Below are 16404 nucleotides of genomic sequence, written 5' to 3'. Positions count from 1 at the left end.
CCGTGCCGTCACGGCCGGTCCGCGCAATCATCGCTGACATCCGGAGTCCCTGCCGCGGAGTTAGGAGCGGCTCCCACGTCCGCAGCTGGGAGAGCAGGGCCGGGGTGGTGGGGAAGGATGGAGAAGAACCCGAGGAGGAGGAGGGAGAGCTGCTGAGCCCGGAAACGCTGTAGCCCAGCGCGTGTGCGTCCTGCATCCTGACGTCAGAGGCCGGGAGGAAAGGAAGACGCAGACACAGGGAGGAGGTGGGACCAGGAGAGTCGGGACCTGGAGAGACGGGTAGACGGAACACAGGTCAGTGGAGGGCTGGGGCGGGAGGAGACAGGCTGACTGGGCAGGGGTGCAGAAGAGGGGGTATGAGGAGAAAGGTGGTGTGGACGCCCAGGGAGGCGCACAGGAGACAGGGAAACTACTATGGGCATCAGCGTGGGGAGGAGTTTGTGTTGGGGCAGGAGGGGTTAGTGTATGCCAGCCTCCCTGGGATCCATCCAATCCGCCCCAGGGTCCTTCCGAGCTTCCCCATAGTCCATGTGAGCTGCAGCCCCGAAGGACGCCACCTACCCTCTGTCTGCCCCCACATAAAGTGTCAGGTGGCGAGGCCGCCGCGCTGGTGCGTGCATTGCACGGCAGGTCGGTGGTGCAGACCCTGGTGGTGCTCACGGGGGTTCCCAGACAGCAAGTTTGTCTTTGGCAAGGGAAACTTACCAGCTGATGGGTGAGTAAGCCCCGCCCTTTCATGTGATACGCCCCATGCCCTACCTGATGTGCTTGTGTATGCATGCATGTTTTTGCTATGTGAATGTGTGTGTGCTTCCCTCTGTGTGTGCCCCTTTGTGTGTATTTCCATCTTTGTGCATGTGTGTGCTTTCCGCTGTGCAGTGTTACAGTGTTCCTCAGCATGCACATGCCTGTGCATCCCTCCGTGTATCTTGTGTGTGGTTCTCATCATGCACACGCATGTTTGCCCCTCTGTGTGTAGCTTGTGTGTGGTCCTCAGTGTGCACATGCGTGTGCCTCCCTCTGTATGTAGCATGTGCACACCCAGACTTGCCTGCGCCTTACAGACCCTCCCCTACTCCTCAGAGAAGACCAAGGAATCTGTGGACATCATGTGTGTGTTTCTGAACATAGAGAGGATGACAGCTCTGACCAAGGTATGGAGTGTGTGATTGTGACCTGTGACCCCATGTGTGTCAACTCTACCCCTTCCCCCGACCCCTATGTTCCAGCCTCACCCCTTTCTCCGGTCCCCCTGGGTCCCACACTCTGGTATCCCAACCTTATCCTTTCCTTTGGTCCCATGTCCCATCCTCATCCTTTCCTCTGTCCCTGCATCCCCTGACCCTCCTGTGTCCCAACCTCACCCCTCCCTCTGAGCCTCAAGTCCCGGTCTTACCCCTTTCTTTATGCGCAGGTCTCTGACCCCTGTGTCCTGGCCTCACCTGTTCCTCTGACCCCTGGACCTTGATTCCCCTCATCCTGACTCCTGTGTCCCAGCCTCACCCCTTCCCCTGCTCCCTGACTCCTGGCACCTATATCCCAACCTCACCCCTTCCCCTAACCCCTGTTTCCCATTTCCTGGCAGAAGACCCTGCAGACTGCCTGGGGCGTCCATGTGTTGGACAGGTTCACTATCATCCTGCACATATTCTGCTGTAATGCCTACACCAGGAAGGCCTGGCTGCACCTGGCGCTGGCAGAGATCCCCCTACTCTGGCGGGTCACCCCTGCTCTGGTGGGTCACCCCTGAAATTACCTGGTGCAAGTGAGAAAGAAACACGGAACACACAACAAACCCACTTAGGGGTTTATTAGAGGGGGTGTGGACAGGCCTGGAAAGTCAGTGTGCAGAGAAAGGGATGGCATGTCCAGCTTTTAAAAGCTGCCTAGCACTTGCTCACAGTGGGTTGATGTGGCTACTTCATACGCAGATGACAGGACTTACACAGGCATGCAAAGGCTTAACTGAGTCATAAGTGGATCACACAAGGCCCTTTAGTATCCCTGGGGGCCATTAGGCACTTCTGCCTGAGGGCTTGTCTGCACCTTCATGACACCTAGAACCTGGAAGTATCAGCCATGTGTGGCTGAAATCATTACATTGTACCCTTTTGTTTATTATAAAAATTTGGGGAGTTTTGGGTTTTTAATGGGTGGGAATGGGGCATCATAAGGTCTCTTGTGACTGCTTCATGCTGATTTTGTGGGTGCCGGAGAGTTGAGATGCTTGACCCACATCCTGGGGTGACTGATTAGTTTTGTGTTTTTTCTGGGCTCTGTGGAACTGGCTGGTTGGCAGCTTGGACCTTGCAAGATGCTGGAAAGGCAGAAAATTATGTCTGAAAAAATTTTAGATCTCAGTGACTAAGGGAAGAGAGTCCCAAGATGGAAGATAGAGGGTTTTGTTTTTTGGAGGGAGGGTGGAGGGGGAAATTTCCCATAGGTTCCAAAGACCAGAAATGATAAAGAAAGAATTAAATGATACTTATTCTGGGCAAGTCTGGTACGTTTAGGTAGGTCCAATTGGCTCCCTGAAGCTTATGAAAAAAATGTTTGAAAAGAAATAAATTTTAGACATATTAAAAGCTTATGATTACAGTGATATAGTGTTGGAATGGAAGACGGTGGGAAGAAGGAAGGTAAACAAGGGGGAATTATTGGAAAGGGGAATTATTAGACCACTCAATGTTTTACCTGAAGCAAATCTTAAGGCACTTGTTCTCTTTACCTTAACATCCAGGAGACACTGCTGCAGTCAGTGATAAACCTGTTATGTTAAAGTCTGTATTGGGAGTTTGGGGGAGTTTGGGGCTGTGAATGTCCCCAACTGGTTATTGGGGCTGTGAATATCCCCAAACTCATTATTGTTTCTTACCACCTGGGCTCTTGGCAATTCTTACACCTCTGGCTCGATGTTTAATGATGGTCCCTGTAATAACAGCTGTGTGGTTAACTGGAAATTTAAGCATGACATTGGAGATATAAAGAAGTTGGTAAATCAGATAGGGGAGAGAGGGACCACTGCAGAGTTAATGGGTCGGAGGTCTTAAACCAGGCGATAGGTTCCATTAGGTTTTTTAACAGCAAGTGTAGGAGTGCTAAAGGGAGAAGAGATGGGGCAAAGTAGCTTTTTTCTTAAACCGTCAGAGATAAAGGCTTAAGTCCCCTAAGGCTCTGGAGAGAGAGGGTACTGAGCTTGGGTAATATACTTAGTAGAGTCTTGCAATTGGATAATGATGGGGGAAGGTGTTTAGCAACAGAGGGGTTTTATGTGTCCCAGACTTGGGGGGGGGGTCATATGATAGGCTGGCAGAGGAAAAGACACATTGAAGCTGGGAGGTTGGGAGTCTAGAAAGAGGAGGAGGAGAGCTCTTGGTGAGTCTGGGGTAAAGTGAATGGAAGGAACAAATGAAATGGAAGCTCCTACTTTTGCTTTAAAAGTCTCTTCCCATAAGAGATCAGCAAGACTAAAAATGAATGAGTGAGATAAATACCCCTAAAAACGCAGGTAAGTGATGGGGTCTGCTGAGGTAGATAAAGCTGTCCCCCTACCCCAACAACAGAGAAACTAGAAGGAGAAGTAGGCTCCGAGAATCCCCTCAGTACTGAGTATGTGGCTCCGGTGTCCAAGAGAAAGAAGATGGGCTACCCTGATACTGTGATGTTTAGCCATGGCTCCCTGTTACAGATGATGGTTGTGGTCAGGTCAAAGGAGCCTGGACAGCCTCACTTGTCCATAGCCAGACCTAGAAGGTCAACTTGTGAATTTTCTGGGTTTGATGTCTCCGTGCCACTATGTGCATGAGGACAATCGACTGCCCAATGTCCTTCTCTATGGCATCTTGGACAAGGTCTTACAGGACCAAGATGAGGATTAGGGCATGCTCAGGCCCAGCGACCAGTTCTACCTCATTTGAAACATGGGCCTGATGGTAGTCGAGCCCTGGGGGGCAAGGGAACAGCAAACAGAGGGAGGTGGCAAGGTAGAGGGAAGTAAAGGAGTGGAAGTATCTCTGCTGAGGTAGGGAAGGTGTGGATTTCTTAGCAGAGCCCAGAGCAGTAGCTGAAGGAACGGGGATAGGAGCTGGAGGAGTGGCATTAGGTGCTAAAAGAACAGAGGTAGGGGCTGAAGGAAAAGCGGTAGGAGCTAAACAAACTGGTAGGGGCTTGAGGAATGGGGGTAGAAGTTGAAGGAATAGGGGTAGTGTTGGGAGCCACCTGGAGGCACAGGTGGTCCTGCAGTTTGGAGGTAGCCACGTGGGGCTGAGCACCCTTGCCTGCACCCTTGCCTGCACATGCTCAGAACAGCAGAATGGCATTAACCAATCAGGACAGCGTTCAAGCCTCTCCACCGCTTAAAAGCAGCTGCCTCTGGGCCCAACCCTCTCTCTCTAAGCTTTCTCTCGTCCCTGCTCTATCTTCCCTTCCCCCAATTTTCCTCAAGGGAATGCTCCAAATAAAGATGTGACCAGGGAAGGAATTCTCGTTTTTGGTGGCGTTCATTCCTGCTGGTCAGGATGCGCCCCGCAGGGTAGCTGCTGGCTGAGCTGGGTCCACAGCAGAAGTGGAGGATTCTTCTGGTTCAGATGGCATAGCCAGGACTGTGTGAGCAGGTGAACAACATGCAAGAACAGGACTTAGACATAAAGCTTAGATAGTAAAAAGCTTGGATGTAAGGAATTTCCTTCCATTTGCCTGTGCGCTGACAGTAGTTAGAAAGCTCCTGTAAGGAGACTTGATTATATATGGGATCCCAGGTCCAAGGAGAAATCCCCCAGATTGCTCTCTGGACAGAGGAGAGGGTGCCTGAATCGGCCGTGGCCCATGACCATACTGATGTATATTTTGCTTATCACCATAGATCCTTCGTCTGGCGAAGGACGGCTATGCAGTCGGAGGCCCACATTGGAGCACTGGATTGAGCCCCCCCGAGGTCCGGAGGGGGAGCGGAAGGAGGAGGAACATGAAAGACGAAATCAGTACTGCGAGGGATGCTATCACCCACTGATACAAGGGAACGGATCTGATGAGAATTTACCAGGGCCAGTCGGACTGGGACTGAACGAGGACGTGATCTAGCCAGATTCTTGGAATTTGGCCGGATTCTCTGACTGTGGCTGGCCCGGGGTCTTTCTGAAAAGCCATTGACTATGACACTGGGACCTGTTTCCTCTGCATATGCTGGATTTTGGGGATCCAGTCTGTTTGGACGCTCGCCTTCCTGGACCTGGAGGGAGGGGGAGGGAGCTGGAGCTTCCCACAGGGCAGGAAACCCTGACTGCCCTGGGGGATGGAGGGGAAGGAGGGGGGTAGTGGGAGGGTGTTGGGAGGGGGGGCGGAAATGGAAACTTTTATAATTTAATAAAATTTGCTAAAAAAAAAAACAAAAAAAACAAAAACTGACAAAAAAAAAAAAAAGAAAGCTCCTGTAAAATATCAGGATGAAAGGTTCCATTAGGTGGCCACTTCAGATTGTTATCTAAATTATAACAATGCCATTTTTTTAAAAAACAGAGATGGACAAGTGTGGGAATCTCTAAGTAGGGCATTAAGGCCTGGTTTCAGGGTCTCTAAAAGGCATCGCAGGGGGAGGCTGGATTGATGTCCTTGGATGGCTTGCTCCCCATAGGTAAAACCACAAGGCCTATAATAGGACATCTCCCTTTATAGGTGGGGTGTAAATCGGCGGCAAATACCACAGGACCTGTAGAGAGCATCCTCTGCCTACAGGTGGGGTGCTACAGCCTGACTGGATCCGGTTGGGATGACTTGGAAGCCAGAGAGGTCAGAGGTCTCACTGAGCATCCTTTCACGGCTGGAAAGAAAAAGAAAAAAAGAGAAAGCAGAATCTGAAGGACCCTGGACTTCCAGCCGCAGGAAGACTGACCCTAGGCCATCCAAACATGATTTTAGCTAAGGAATTTAGCTAAAATTAAGCAATTTAGAGATGAATCTCAGCAAAGGGCTCAACTGTGGTTGGGGACTGTAACCCCATTTCTAGGAATACCAGATTTCTGGAAGCTCAACAGTAAATTCCTTTGTTTTGAAGAAATGGTTAAGCTGACCAGAATGGGGGAAACTCATCAATTGAAGTTGGTGGTGTGCAGAGAAATTGTGCTCAGGCATATGAAACATATGGTTGTTGTGGAAAAAAATACCCTGTTCCAGATCCTGACCCTGGGCTTGGTGTGGGAGAGCCTCCTGAGTTTCATGGCACCAATGAAATTACCTGGTGAAAATGAGAAGGAAACATGGAACATGCAACAAACTTGCTGAGGAGTTTATTAGAGGGGGCATGCAAAAACCTGGGAAATCAGTGTATAGAGAAAGGGAGAAAGATGGTGCGTCCAGTTTTTAAAAGCTGCCTAGCACATGCACATAGGAGGTTGAGTTGGCTCACACATGTGTACAAGGGCTTAGCTGAGTCATATGTGGATCATGCGAGGCCCTTTCACATACCCGGGGTCCATTAGGTACTTCTGCCTGAGGGCTTGTCTGCAGCTGCATGACCCCTAGAACCCGGAAGTATCAGCCTTTTGTGGCTGAAATCATTACAACCCCTGATCAGGCAGGTCACCCCACACTTGGTGCAGGACAATTATCTATATTCTGTCAATTGTGTTTTAAATAAACGCTGATTGGCCAATAGCCAGGCAGGAAGTATAGGCGGGTCAACCAGACAGGAAGTAGAGGCGGGTCAATGAGAACAGAAGAATTCTGGGAAGAGGGAAACTCTCTCTGGAGTCCAGTCTAGATACCGAAGAAGCAAGATGTGACCTGCCCCACTGAAAAAAGTACTGAGCCACATGGCTAACATATACTAGAATTATGGGCTAATATACGTTATAAGAGTTAATAAGAAGCCTGAGCTAATGGGCCAATCAGTTTATCATTAATATAGACCTCTGTGTGATTTTCTTTGGGGCTAAATGGTTGTGGGACTTGGTGAAAGGAGAGAAACCCGGCAGGAAAGAAACCCAGACAACACACTCATCTTCATCCCACACCTCTCCTTACCCCACACCTCCTCCTCACTCCCACATCCCCTTTCATACAGAGACACCAGCTGCATACCCCTTGGTGGTTAACAACCTATACTGTCCACTGTGCCCTAGGAGGGCTTGGCCCTGACCTGAGGACCTGAGTGCCAACACTCACTAAGTGACACCTACTTAATAATAAATAAGCGTGTATTTCCATCCCAGGTCTACCCTGAGCAGCGGTTCTGCCTGACTGGACCAGCAAGGAAGGGTCTTACGGTACATCATGGGGTCAGGTGGGGATGTCACATGGCCTCCAGTGGGGAACACAGTCCAAGGCAGTGGGAACACCAGCCAACCAGCTGCAGGGTTTCCCAGTTATTATAAGGGTAACACCAGTTACATGGTATCCAGTGGGGAATACCAGCTACATGTGGTGGGGTCACCCACAGAGTACCCCTTTCACCTTGGTCCCTTGGTACTCACACCCCTGGGACCACTGGCACCTGGCTTCTACATAAAGGTTTGCGTGTCTGTGTGCACAGGGGAGTCATCCACAGAGTGTGCCAATGGCCACTGAAGGAGAAGGAGGCAAAGATCAGGGCGCGCTAAAGCAGAGTGTGCTAGCACAAGTTCCCCATTGTGTTTGTTGTTGGCTACACCAACTGCGGTGAGGGTCCCTAAGCAGCAATACTACATCTCAGCACTGGGTATGCATAGGTGGGTCCATGGGGTGCAGTCCCACATCTCAGGACAAGGGCACACGTGGGAGGGTCCCCAGGGTGCAGGACCCACATCTCGGCACAGGGTACATGTGGAAGGGTCCCTGGAGTGCAATCACCTGCATCTCAGCACAGCGCATGTGTGGGAGGGTCCCCAGGGTGCAGTGTGCATTTCCCATTCTCACATCATCATGTCCCCTCCAGGGAAAACTACGCTCATCAAGGCCCTGACCTGGGAGGCTACCATGCAACTGTGTGATCATCTGTTCACAACCCTAGATGTCATGGCACACGTGGGGTTGCTGACATTGTGCATGCCCATCATGTACATGGCTTTCTGTCACAGCTGCCACACAGCCTGATCCAGTTGTTCACCATGCTGGAGGACGTGGTGCATTTGGTGGGTATCCATGTTTCTGCGTGGATTGGTCTACTTGGATCCGCCTTTTGCGCAGGCCAGCTGTCCTAGGATCTGCCCTCCATATGGACTTGGTATCCTTGGTGTTTCTCGGGCTAACACTTCCTGTCCCCTGCCACCCCTCCCTATGACACTTCCAGCCCCTGACTGCTTCTCCCCCTCACAGGATGATATCCTGCATGCGAGCCACCCCAACATGGAACAACAGAGGCCAGTGTCTTGTCTACACTACAGCTGCTGCCTGCTCTCTTGAACTCCATGTTGGAAGTTCACAACAAGATGGATCTGTTTCCCGGGTAAGTGGGGCAGGGGGAGGCGTGTGTGTCACTGTTTACACTGCAGGAATCTTCATGGTGTCTTCACTGCACCTGTCCTCACCACACCTGTCCTCGCTGCACCTGTCCTCACTGCACCTCTCGTTACTGCATCTGTCCTAACTGCAGCTGTCCTCACTGAAGCTCTGCTCACTGCAGCTGCCCTCACTACAGCTGTCTTCATCACAGCTGTCTTTACCTCACTTGTCCTTGCTGCATCTGTTCTCACCTCACCTCACCTCTTCTCACCTCATCTCATCTCTCCTGACTGCAGCTGCCCTCACCGCAGCTGTGCTCACTGCAGCTGTCCTCACCTCACCTCACCTGCCCTCACCGCAGCTGTCCTCACCTCACCTGCCCTCACCGCAGCTGTGCTCACTGCACCTGTCCTCACCGCACCTGTGCACACTGCACCTGTCCTCAACTCACCTATCTACGCCACACTTGTCCACATAACCCCATGGTTCCTCTTACCCACTGAGCCTCTTCCACATAGGTACAGCCTTCCAGGGCCCTGCATCCTGGCCGTGTCTGCACTCCTGGGCCATGGGCTAGACAAGCTGAAGGCGATGCTGGAGGAGTCTGTTCTGCAGGCCACTGGCTAGCGGGTGCTCACCCTCTGTTTACAGCTTGGGGGACCCCAGCTCTGGTGAGTCACAGGGTGCTTGGGCGGTGGGCTGTCACACACAGATATGCAGCTGGTTCCCCGCTGTGGACATGCCCTGCTATCAACATGCTTCCCAGCATGCACCATGCTGACGTCAACACACTTCCCAGCATGCACCATGCTTATGTCAGCACATTTCCCATCATGCTCCTCACAGATGGCGCTGTGTCCCCACTTGTCAGCACTACTTACCACCCTGCAAGATGCTGATGTCAACTTGACTTCTCAGCCTGCACCACCGTCTGCCCATCACCACACACCATGCGGCATCAGCACACTTCCCAGCATGCACCACGGTGGTCTCTATGCAACTGATAGTACAAGGAGGCCAAGGTGCAGCAAGTGCAGGAGCTTCCCAAGACTGACACCGCCTACATGACCATTATCATCAGCCAAGCCACCTATGGCCGTTTCCATAAGTTGTTTCCTGAGTGACAGCCTGGAGTGAGGTGTGGATACAACTTGTGGCCATGGTGTTGTCCCGCCACTTTCTCCCTCCCAGCTGTTCCCTGAGTGACAGCCAGGACCAGATGTGGATTCCACTCTTGGGAGGGTGTTTGTGGATGGCCCCATGTAGTTCTGCCCCTTCCTCCCAGCTGATTCCTAAGTGACAACTGCATAAATGGACTGAGGACCTGATATGGGAGGGCATATCCCATAGTCCTGGCAGATTGACTGGCAGCTCATTAGAGCAGGGTTTGCACTTTGTTCTCTCTCTTTAGCTGGTGATATGTGGGCTATGTAGGGTTCTGTATTACTGGGGAAGGGGAGGGAAGGGTTCGTGTTGCTGGGAAATGGGAAGGGAGGGATAGGGATAGTTTGAAAATGGTTCTGTGGCTGATCCAGGGCAGGAGGACTGAACACTGCTCCCCCCACAGCTCTTCCTCCCCACCCCCTCTGTTCTGCCCTTCCATGTTCTGGGATGGGGCAGCTGCAGGACACTGTGGGATGCCACCCTGGGAAACAGTGGTGCCAGGAGGGTCCCCGAGGGAGATGGACAGACACACCTGAAGCCACATCTCACTCCCCTAGCCAGGTTGGGCCTCATGGGTACACAGGTCCATCCTCTCAGCTACAGACTTCACAGCAGCATCCCTGCAGGCTGAGTGGGTGGGAGGGATCTAACTTCAGGGGGTTAGGGTAGGGTAAGGAGGCCTTTTAACCCTCTGACCTGAAAATACACTAATACTGAGGTCACAAGGTCATGAGTCACCTGTAACGTTTGTGTATGAGATGGTGGGAATTACCACCATGGAGGGGATGCAACTCAGTGGGTAGGGTTCTTATATCTCAGTGGTTGGGTGCATGTGGCTCAGTGGGTATGTTACTTGTGGCTTAGGATTTGGGGTTCCCAGTGTTCTAGCCCTGTGTAAACTGAGGCCAGAGGATCAGAGTCCAAGGCTGTCCCCTGCATCTTCCCCGTAAGAGTCTAGCCTGGGCTACAAGAGACACTGTAAAAATGGTATGGTAGAGTCTAGCATGGGCTATGGGAGATGCTGCAAAAATTTCCCCATGAAAGTCTAGCCTGGGCTACAGGAGATAAACACACCGCTGCCCACGTTTGGCTTCTGAACGTTTTAATGAACAGAGGCATCTAGTGCCAGGTGATGCAGGTGACAGGTCATGTGACCTCCATGGACAATGGAGTATGACAAAGAATGTCCTGGTACTTATGTCCTAGTGACCAGAAGTGACCAGGATGTGGCACAGACTGACTCACATAGGCCTCAAGTTTTTTTAGGGGATGACAGGACAGATCAGTGACCCTGACCTCCGTGATCCCTTTGACTGTGACCTCCATGACCCTGACCCCATCCTCAGGTTGTTGTAGTCACTGCAGCAGCTTCTGGTTGAGCCCAATGACTTCACCCACGAAGCTATTGGAGCCAACGAAGTCCCCAGCGATGATGTTGGTGCAGCCTGATCCGGGCCCTGGCTGCTGTGCTCTCACCCACGGCATGAGGAACTGAAGGTTGGGCCGTGTCAGCATCTCCAGGGACCCGGATGGGTGCAAGAGGACATAGGGCAGGTTTTCTGTGAGGTTGATGCCAGCCACAAACAGGCCACCTGCAGGGGAAGGGGGAAGGGTGGGGTGACATCACAGCAGGAGACTGACAGTTGACATCCTCACAGACCTCACCCCTATCTGACTGACAGGTGACATCAGTGCCCCTCCAGCTATGTCCCAGGTGGCACCTGGGCGACCGCAGTTCCTCATGGTCTCCAAGTACTGCAGGAGCGCCTGGGACTTCACCTGGTTCCCCCACCAGTAAGGGATCCCAGGCCACAGCTCCGGGTGGCGACCCACACAGGTCTCATCTTCATAGGACACAATCACCTGCTGGTCATGTGCCCACAGCTGCCGCAGCGTAGGGATGTCCTGCATGGGAATGAGGAACAGGTTGAGTGAAACTGAGGATTGGACAGCTAAGGGCCCACGCACCCTCGAGGCCACACACCCATGCCCTGGGCTGCCACGGATTCCTTACCTCATGTGCCCATGCCGTCTTCACCATGATATCACCTTCCCATGCCCTCTTCACCCGACCCCCACGTGCCCACGCCTTCCTCACCCTGACCCCCACAATCCTCACAATCCTCCTTCTCACCCCGCGTGGACACAGCGTGTTCCCAAAGATGTTCTTGATGCAGTCTATGAGGTACTCATGCAAGTCTCTTGTCATCCCCTCAAAGTTTCTGCAGGCCAGGATGATGACCTCATGGGGGTGTGACTCCAGCCACTCGGAGATCTCTGTGAGGGTGTCCTGTGGATGTCAAAGGGACACATGATGACATACATGAGTCTCCGCCCCTCCCCCAACTCCCCCTTCTCCTGGTCTTCACCCCCACCTCCACCAACGCAGTGGTGTAGATCATGTGTTCAAAGTGCAGATTCTTCTCAGAGCCGCCCTGCATGTGCGCAATTCGCAGATCCAGGTACCTCACCCCTGTGTCCAGCTGCTGCTTCACGTCCAGGGTCTGGGGCAGATGGCGGGTCAGGGTTCGTTCCCGGGGTGTCATCGTGACCACCGTGCATAGAACCCCAGGACACCCAAAAACTTGGACAGCACCCCGAGACTCACAGTCCCCTCCCCCTGACTATCTATCACCTGCCCCAGGGGCTCTCAGTTCCCTCCCCACTTCCTGCCCAACACCAGGACCCTAATCCCGCCACCGGGACTCAGTTCCATTCCATTCCCCACCCTATCCCCCTTTGCCCTGTCCATCACATACTGCCTGGGCCCTCCCTCACTCCCCACTCACCTGTGTGACTGACCATCTCAACACCATGGGCCCCATAATGCAGGGCGCGACCCGCCCCAGTAAGTGCAGCAGTCGAGACCCTGACACGGAGATTGGGGACTTCCGGCTCAGGCAGTACGTCATGGTGTCATGGCTCCCTGAGGACAGACGCACTTCAAAGCCCAAGCACTCTTGTGCTCATCCTAAGGACTGCGCGGAGTCCCTCGAGGGCTGTCTTTCTGTTTGTCTGTCCTCCACGACCCCTCTTCACCCACGCAGGTCATAGGACCTCGTTTCTGACAACCCAGGCTTCCAGTGTCCCGCTCACGTTGTCCCCCCCAGCTCCTTTCAACCCTCCTAGAAACTTCACTGGGGCTACCCCTCCTGTCGTGGGGCACAAGCGCGTGATTCTTGCCTCCAGAACTGCTTGTCTGAATCTGAGGACCCAAAGGCTTCCAAACACCCACACGTGCTCCATTCGCGCTGTGAAGGACACCGCACGGACACAGAAGCTCGCCCTGAGAGTGGAGCATCGCCCAGACCCCTGTGTGTCAACATCCACGCGTGAAGACCTCATCTTGCGGTCCTCTTTCCCGTCCTGATGTCATCCTCCTTCTTCTCTTTCCTGTCCTGATGTCGGCCTCCAGATCCAGCCTGCGTGGGTCCGCCCTTACTCCCAGGTCCCCCACCCCCCCACCCCCGTGGGACCGCCCCTCCCCGTGTGGCCTTTCCTTACCCTCCCCATCCCTCCCGCGAGGCCTGCCCTTACCTGGGATGGACAGGTGGTGCAGGGGGACATCCCACAATCGCGGGCACAATTGTGACATCCAATCTGCGTGGCTGTAGCTTGGCTGGCCATCCATAGTGTCCCAGCTTCAGGGCAACAGGGCAAGTGTGTGTGAGCCAGGTTGAGCTGCTCCTCAGTTTCCCTTCTGTAGAAGGAAATGTCACGCTGTACAGGCTGTACCGCCCCCACCCGCCCTGTCTCAGTTTACCAGGTAGGGCACTAAAGGCTGAACTCTTCCCCCCCCCCCCGTGCCCCCCTCACTAAAGGTCCCTGTGCCCTCTTTTGTGGGCAGAACCGTCAAGCACAGGACACAGGACATCCACTGTGGACATGTGACATTTGGAGGTGGGGTTGGACCTCCTGTATCCCGGGAAGCCCCCCATGTGGCTCGCTGGATCACAGAATTCCTGCTCTCTCACATGTAATACCTTTCCCCGTGTCCCCTTCCCCCATCCTCTCCCCCGGCCTGTCCACTCAGTCACTGACCTGAGGGCTGTCCTTGCCCTCGCTGGATCTTCACTAGCAGAATAGACTTGAAAGAGGACACCAGGCTGGTGGGTCCCCGCGAGGGTGTGGCTGCCGTGATGACGATATGCACACTCAGGACATGTTTGTGTGCCTACTGTGTGCAGGAATGATCCCTCGGGGCTGTAGCCTACTTTGTGCACAGCGTAGCCGCGGTGACAACACGCAGTCAGGACATAGTTGTGTGCCTTCTGTGTGAAGGGAAGGTCCCTGCATTCTTCTGCCCTGAGCTGTGGATACCCACCCCTCACTCCCACTCCTTCAGCTCCTGTCTGTCTGGTGAGCTGGCTCCTCGGGCTTGGGGGTTGTACAGGCGACTGAACCAGCTAGTCTTCCTACCCCAGATGGAGGATAGAGCTCCCAGAGGAGCTGGTATGGCCTGGATGGAGCTGACTCCACTGGGTATGCAACCACTCGGAGGCCCTACAAGGCCGGTGTCTGAGATACAGAAGGGGACAGAGGCAGCCGGGGCTTGGGGGCACGATGCGGAGTGTGTGGGGGAGCACTGAGTAGTCAGGGGACACAGAACAACTGGAGGGACACTGAATCAGATGCAGGCAGGAGGACACCAGGGTAACCAGAAGGAGGAACACCACCGAGGCAGTTTGCATGACAGAAGGCAGCCAGGAAGAACATTGAGGCACATGGGGATAATGGGGGGGGGAGGAACAACGAAGTAGCGGGAGGGGGGACACGGAGGCAGTGGGGGCGGGGGTACAGGGAGGTAGAAGGGGACATGTGGACAGTTAGGTGACAACTTAACTGGGGGACACGTTGCAGGCGGGAGACCCCCAGAAGGGGGAACACAAAGGCGGGGGTGGGGGTGGGGAACATTGAGGTAGCCGCGGGTGGACATACTTTCTATGTTGGGGGACCGGAAGCAGCAGACGGGACGCCAAGGTAGTTGGGAGATACGGATGTAGCGAGGGGGGGACACCGAGTAAGTGGGGGAGCATTGAGGCCGTTTGGGGGCACAGAGGCAGTTTCGGGGATACCGAAGTAACTGGGGGACACCAAGTCAGGGGAAGACCCCAGGAATGGGGGATGATCAAGGCATGGTAGCCAGTGTCCTCAGGACACCCTGTGTCACTTGTCACTCACCAAGCTCTGCACTGGGTACAGGCTAGTCCCCAGCCACCCGCAGTCAGTGACCGGCACATCTGGAGGGAGGGGTGAGGATGGCGGGGCCTGGGGAGGCGCTTGTACGGAGGAGGTAAAGGTGAGCAAGGGATGGCCACACAGGCTGCCTTAAGGAGTGATAGGGACAACGAGGGACATGAGGCGGGGAGACCTGCTGGGCGCTGACCCAGCAGCCCCAGGGAACAAACTGCCAGTGTTGCAATCCCAACTGCTTTGTGGGTGTTTGATCTGCACTTTGGCCCTGCTCCTCCTTCCATGTGATGTGACACTGGCTGGATCTGCCTCTCTGTTCAGGAACCACTGCATCCTCAACACACCCACGGTCAGGGCCTCTTCCAACAGCTTCTTCAGGGACGTTGCTGAGCACAACTCAATCTGCCCTTCCATCCTCTCTCCTCCCCTTCCATTCCCTGTCCTCCCTATCCCTCCCCTCCTGTTTTCTGCCCTCCCCTCTCCTGGCTTTCTCCACCCCAAATTTCCATGGTCTTGGTTTCAAACTTCTGGTCTCATGGCCACAGTCACCCCCCTCCCCGTCGGACAAATGGGTGTCTGTGCTGTATGTGCAGCAGGTCCTAGGATCGGGCTCCACCTGCGCCCCCTGCCCCACCCACCCACATACAGGTTTAGAACATCCAGCACACACCACGGGTATCACTGAAGGGCTACCCCAAGGTGCTCTTAGAACCTCCAGAACACTTCATGGGTGTCCCTGAGGGGCGCCCCCTAGCTGCTCTTAGAACATTCAGAACAGGTCAGGGTATCCCTGAGGGGCTCCTCCTAGGTGCTTTTAAAACATTCAGAACACATCAATGACCCTGTTCCATGTGTTCTATGGTCCTGTAGGGTGGTACCTCATCTTGCTGCCCTCGGGTGACCTCACCCTGACCCCAGAAGGGGACTGAGGTTGCCTGCTTGCCAAGTCCAGGGGGAGGGGAGAGGAAGGGAGAGAAGGAGGTTGCTTGTTGTCCCCACAGCCCAGGGACATCAAGGGGTCACAGGAGCACAGGGTGGGACCAAGGGTCTGCCCATGGTAAACTTGAAATGTGTGTGTGTGGGGGGGCTGAAACTGCCCCACGTGACTGTGAAGCAGCAGTTCTGTCCATTGTGCGGAAGAGTCCCCTCCCCCCAACAGCAGGGATCTCCCCACCAAAGCAAGAGTCTCTCTGCACAGCCAGGGTCTCCCCACCACACTGGAAGGGACAAAACTAACTCAATTTTGTCCTAGGCCCAAAGATGGATAACAGCAGAGTGGGAAGTTCCCTAGACTGAAGCCAATCAGTTCCTCCACAGATGGGACTCCCTACCACAGTAAGAGTCTCCTCCACAGCCCACAGCATGGACCTCCCACTGCACAAGAGTCTCCCCCAGCACGGGCTTCCCAGCCCTGTTTAATCAGATGCACAACACATCACAGGTAGTAAATGCTGACTGAAAAGTAAAAAGACTGAAGAGCTGTGCAATGCGGGTATCTAAGTCCTCCTGGGTACTGACTGCCTCACTGTGCTGAGTACCCTTCTGAGTACTCTCCTGTGTACTCTGTGTCACCTTGCTGAGTATCCGAACTGCCCTGAACCGGCAGAACAGGAAGGACCCACCTAAGTCTATTCC

The 16404-nt window shown here is 53.9% G+C and overlaps 2 protein-coding genes across 5 annotated transcripts; one reads left to right on the top strand and one right to left on the bottom strand.

Moving 5' to 3' along the window:
• The first annotated feature begins 300 nt into the window (after positions 1–300).
• LOC125416435 (uncharacterized) lies at positions 301–5259 on the top strand. The gene is made up of 4 exons (XM_087897890.1): positions 301–715; positions 1031–1154; positions 1586–1735; positions 4862–5259. Exons 1-4 carry the CDS (start codon positions 357–359, stop codon positions 5006–5008), a joined length of 780 nt encoding a protein of 259 aa, XP_087754016.1. The 5' UTR covers positions 301–356; the 3' UTR covers positions 5009–5259.
• Positions 5260–10661: 5402 nt separating this feature from the next.
• On the bottom strand, positions 10662–13816 carry LOC148119047 (PI-PLC X domain-containing protein 1-like). Of its 4 annotated transcripts, XM_087897886.1 has the most exons (8): positions 13618–13808; positions 13114–13276; positions 12760–12888; positions 12366–12502; positions 11952–12080; positions 11711–11866; positions 11298–11481; positions 10662–11168 (listed from the first exon to the last, which is right to left on the bottom strand). In XM_087897886.1, exons 2-8 carry the CDS (start codon positions 13205–13207, stop codon positions 10933–10935), a joined length of 1065 nt encoding a protein of 354 aa, XP_087754012.1. In that variant the 5' UTR covers positions 13208–13276; positions 13618–13808; the 3' UTR covers positions 10662–10932. The 4 variants fall into 4 exon arrangements, with proteins under 4 accessions (XP_087754012.1, XP_087754014.1, XP_087754013.1 ...); XM_087897888.1 differs by lacking the exon at positions 11952–12080 and having other exon boundaries at positions 13618–13816; XM_087897887.1 differs by lacking the exon at positions 12760–12888 and having other exon boundaries at positions 13618–13789.
• Positions 13817–16404: the final 2588 nt, after the last annotated feature.

The sequence above is a fragment of the Myodes glareolus genome, chromosome 18 (genome assembly GCF_982192425.1).
Source record: "Myodes glareolus chromosome 18, mMyoGla1.1, whole genome shotgun sequence".
Taxonomy (NCBI): Eukaryota; Metazoa; Chordata; class Mammalia; order Rodentia; family Cricetidae; genus Myodes; species Myodes glareolus.
Note: the sequence above shows the minus strand (reverse complement) of the source record. Positions and strands in the feature narration are given on the sequence as shown.

Excerpts from the sequence above, each read along its gene's own strand:
- LOC125416435 (XM_087897890.1), top strand. The coding sequence starts at position 357 with ATGAGGAGAAAGGTGGTGTGGACGCCCAGGGAGGCGCACAGGAGACAG. Across the intron at positions 1,155-1,585 it reads GGATGACAGCTCTGACCAAG|AAGACCCTGCAGACTGCCTG; the intron begins GTATGGAGTGTG and ends ATTTCCTGGCAG. Across the intron at positions 1,736-4,861 it reads GGCGGGTCACCCCTGCTCTG|ATCCTTCGTCTGGCGAAGGA; the intron begins GTGGGTCACCCC and ends TTATCACCATAG.
- LOC148119047 (XM_087897886.1), bottom strand. The coding sequence starts at position 13,207 with ATGGATGGCCAGCCAAGCTACAGCCACGCAGATTGGATGTCACAATTG. Across the intron at positions 12,889-13,113 it reads GCACCACCTGTCCATCCCAG|GGGTCTGGGCGATGCTCCAC; the intron begins GTAAGGGCAGGC and ends GTTGACACACAG. Across the intron at positions 12,503-12,759 it reads TCAGACAAGCAGTTCTGGAG|GGAGCCATGACACCATGACG; the intron begins GCAAGAATCACG and ends GTCTGTCCTCAG.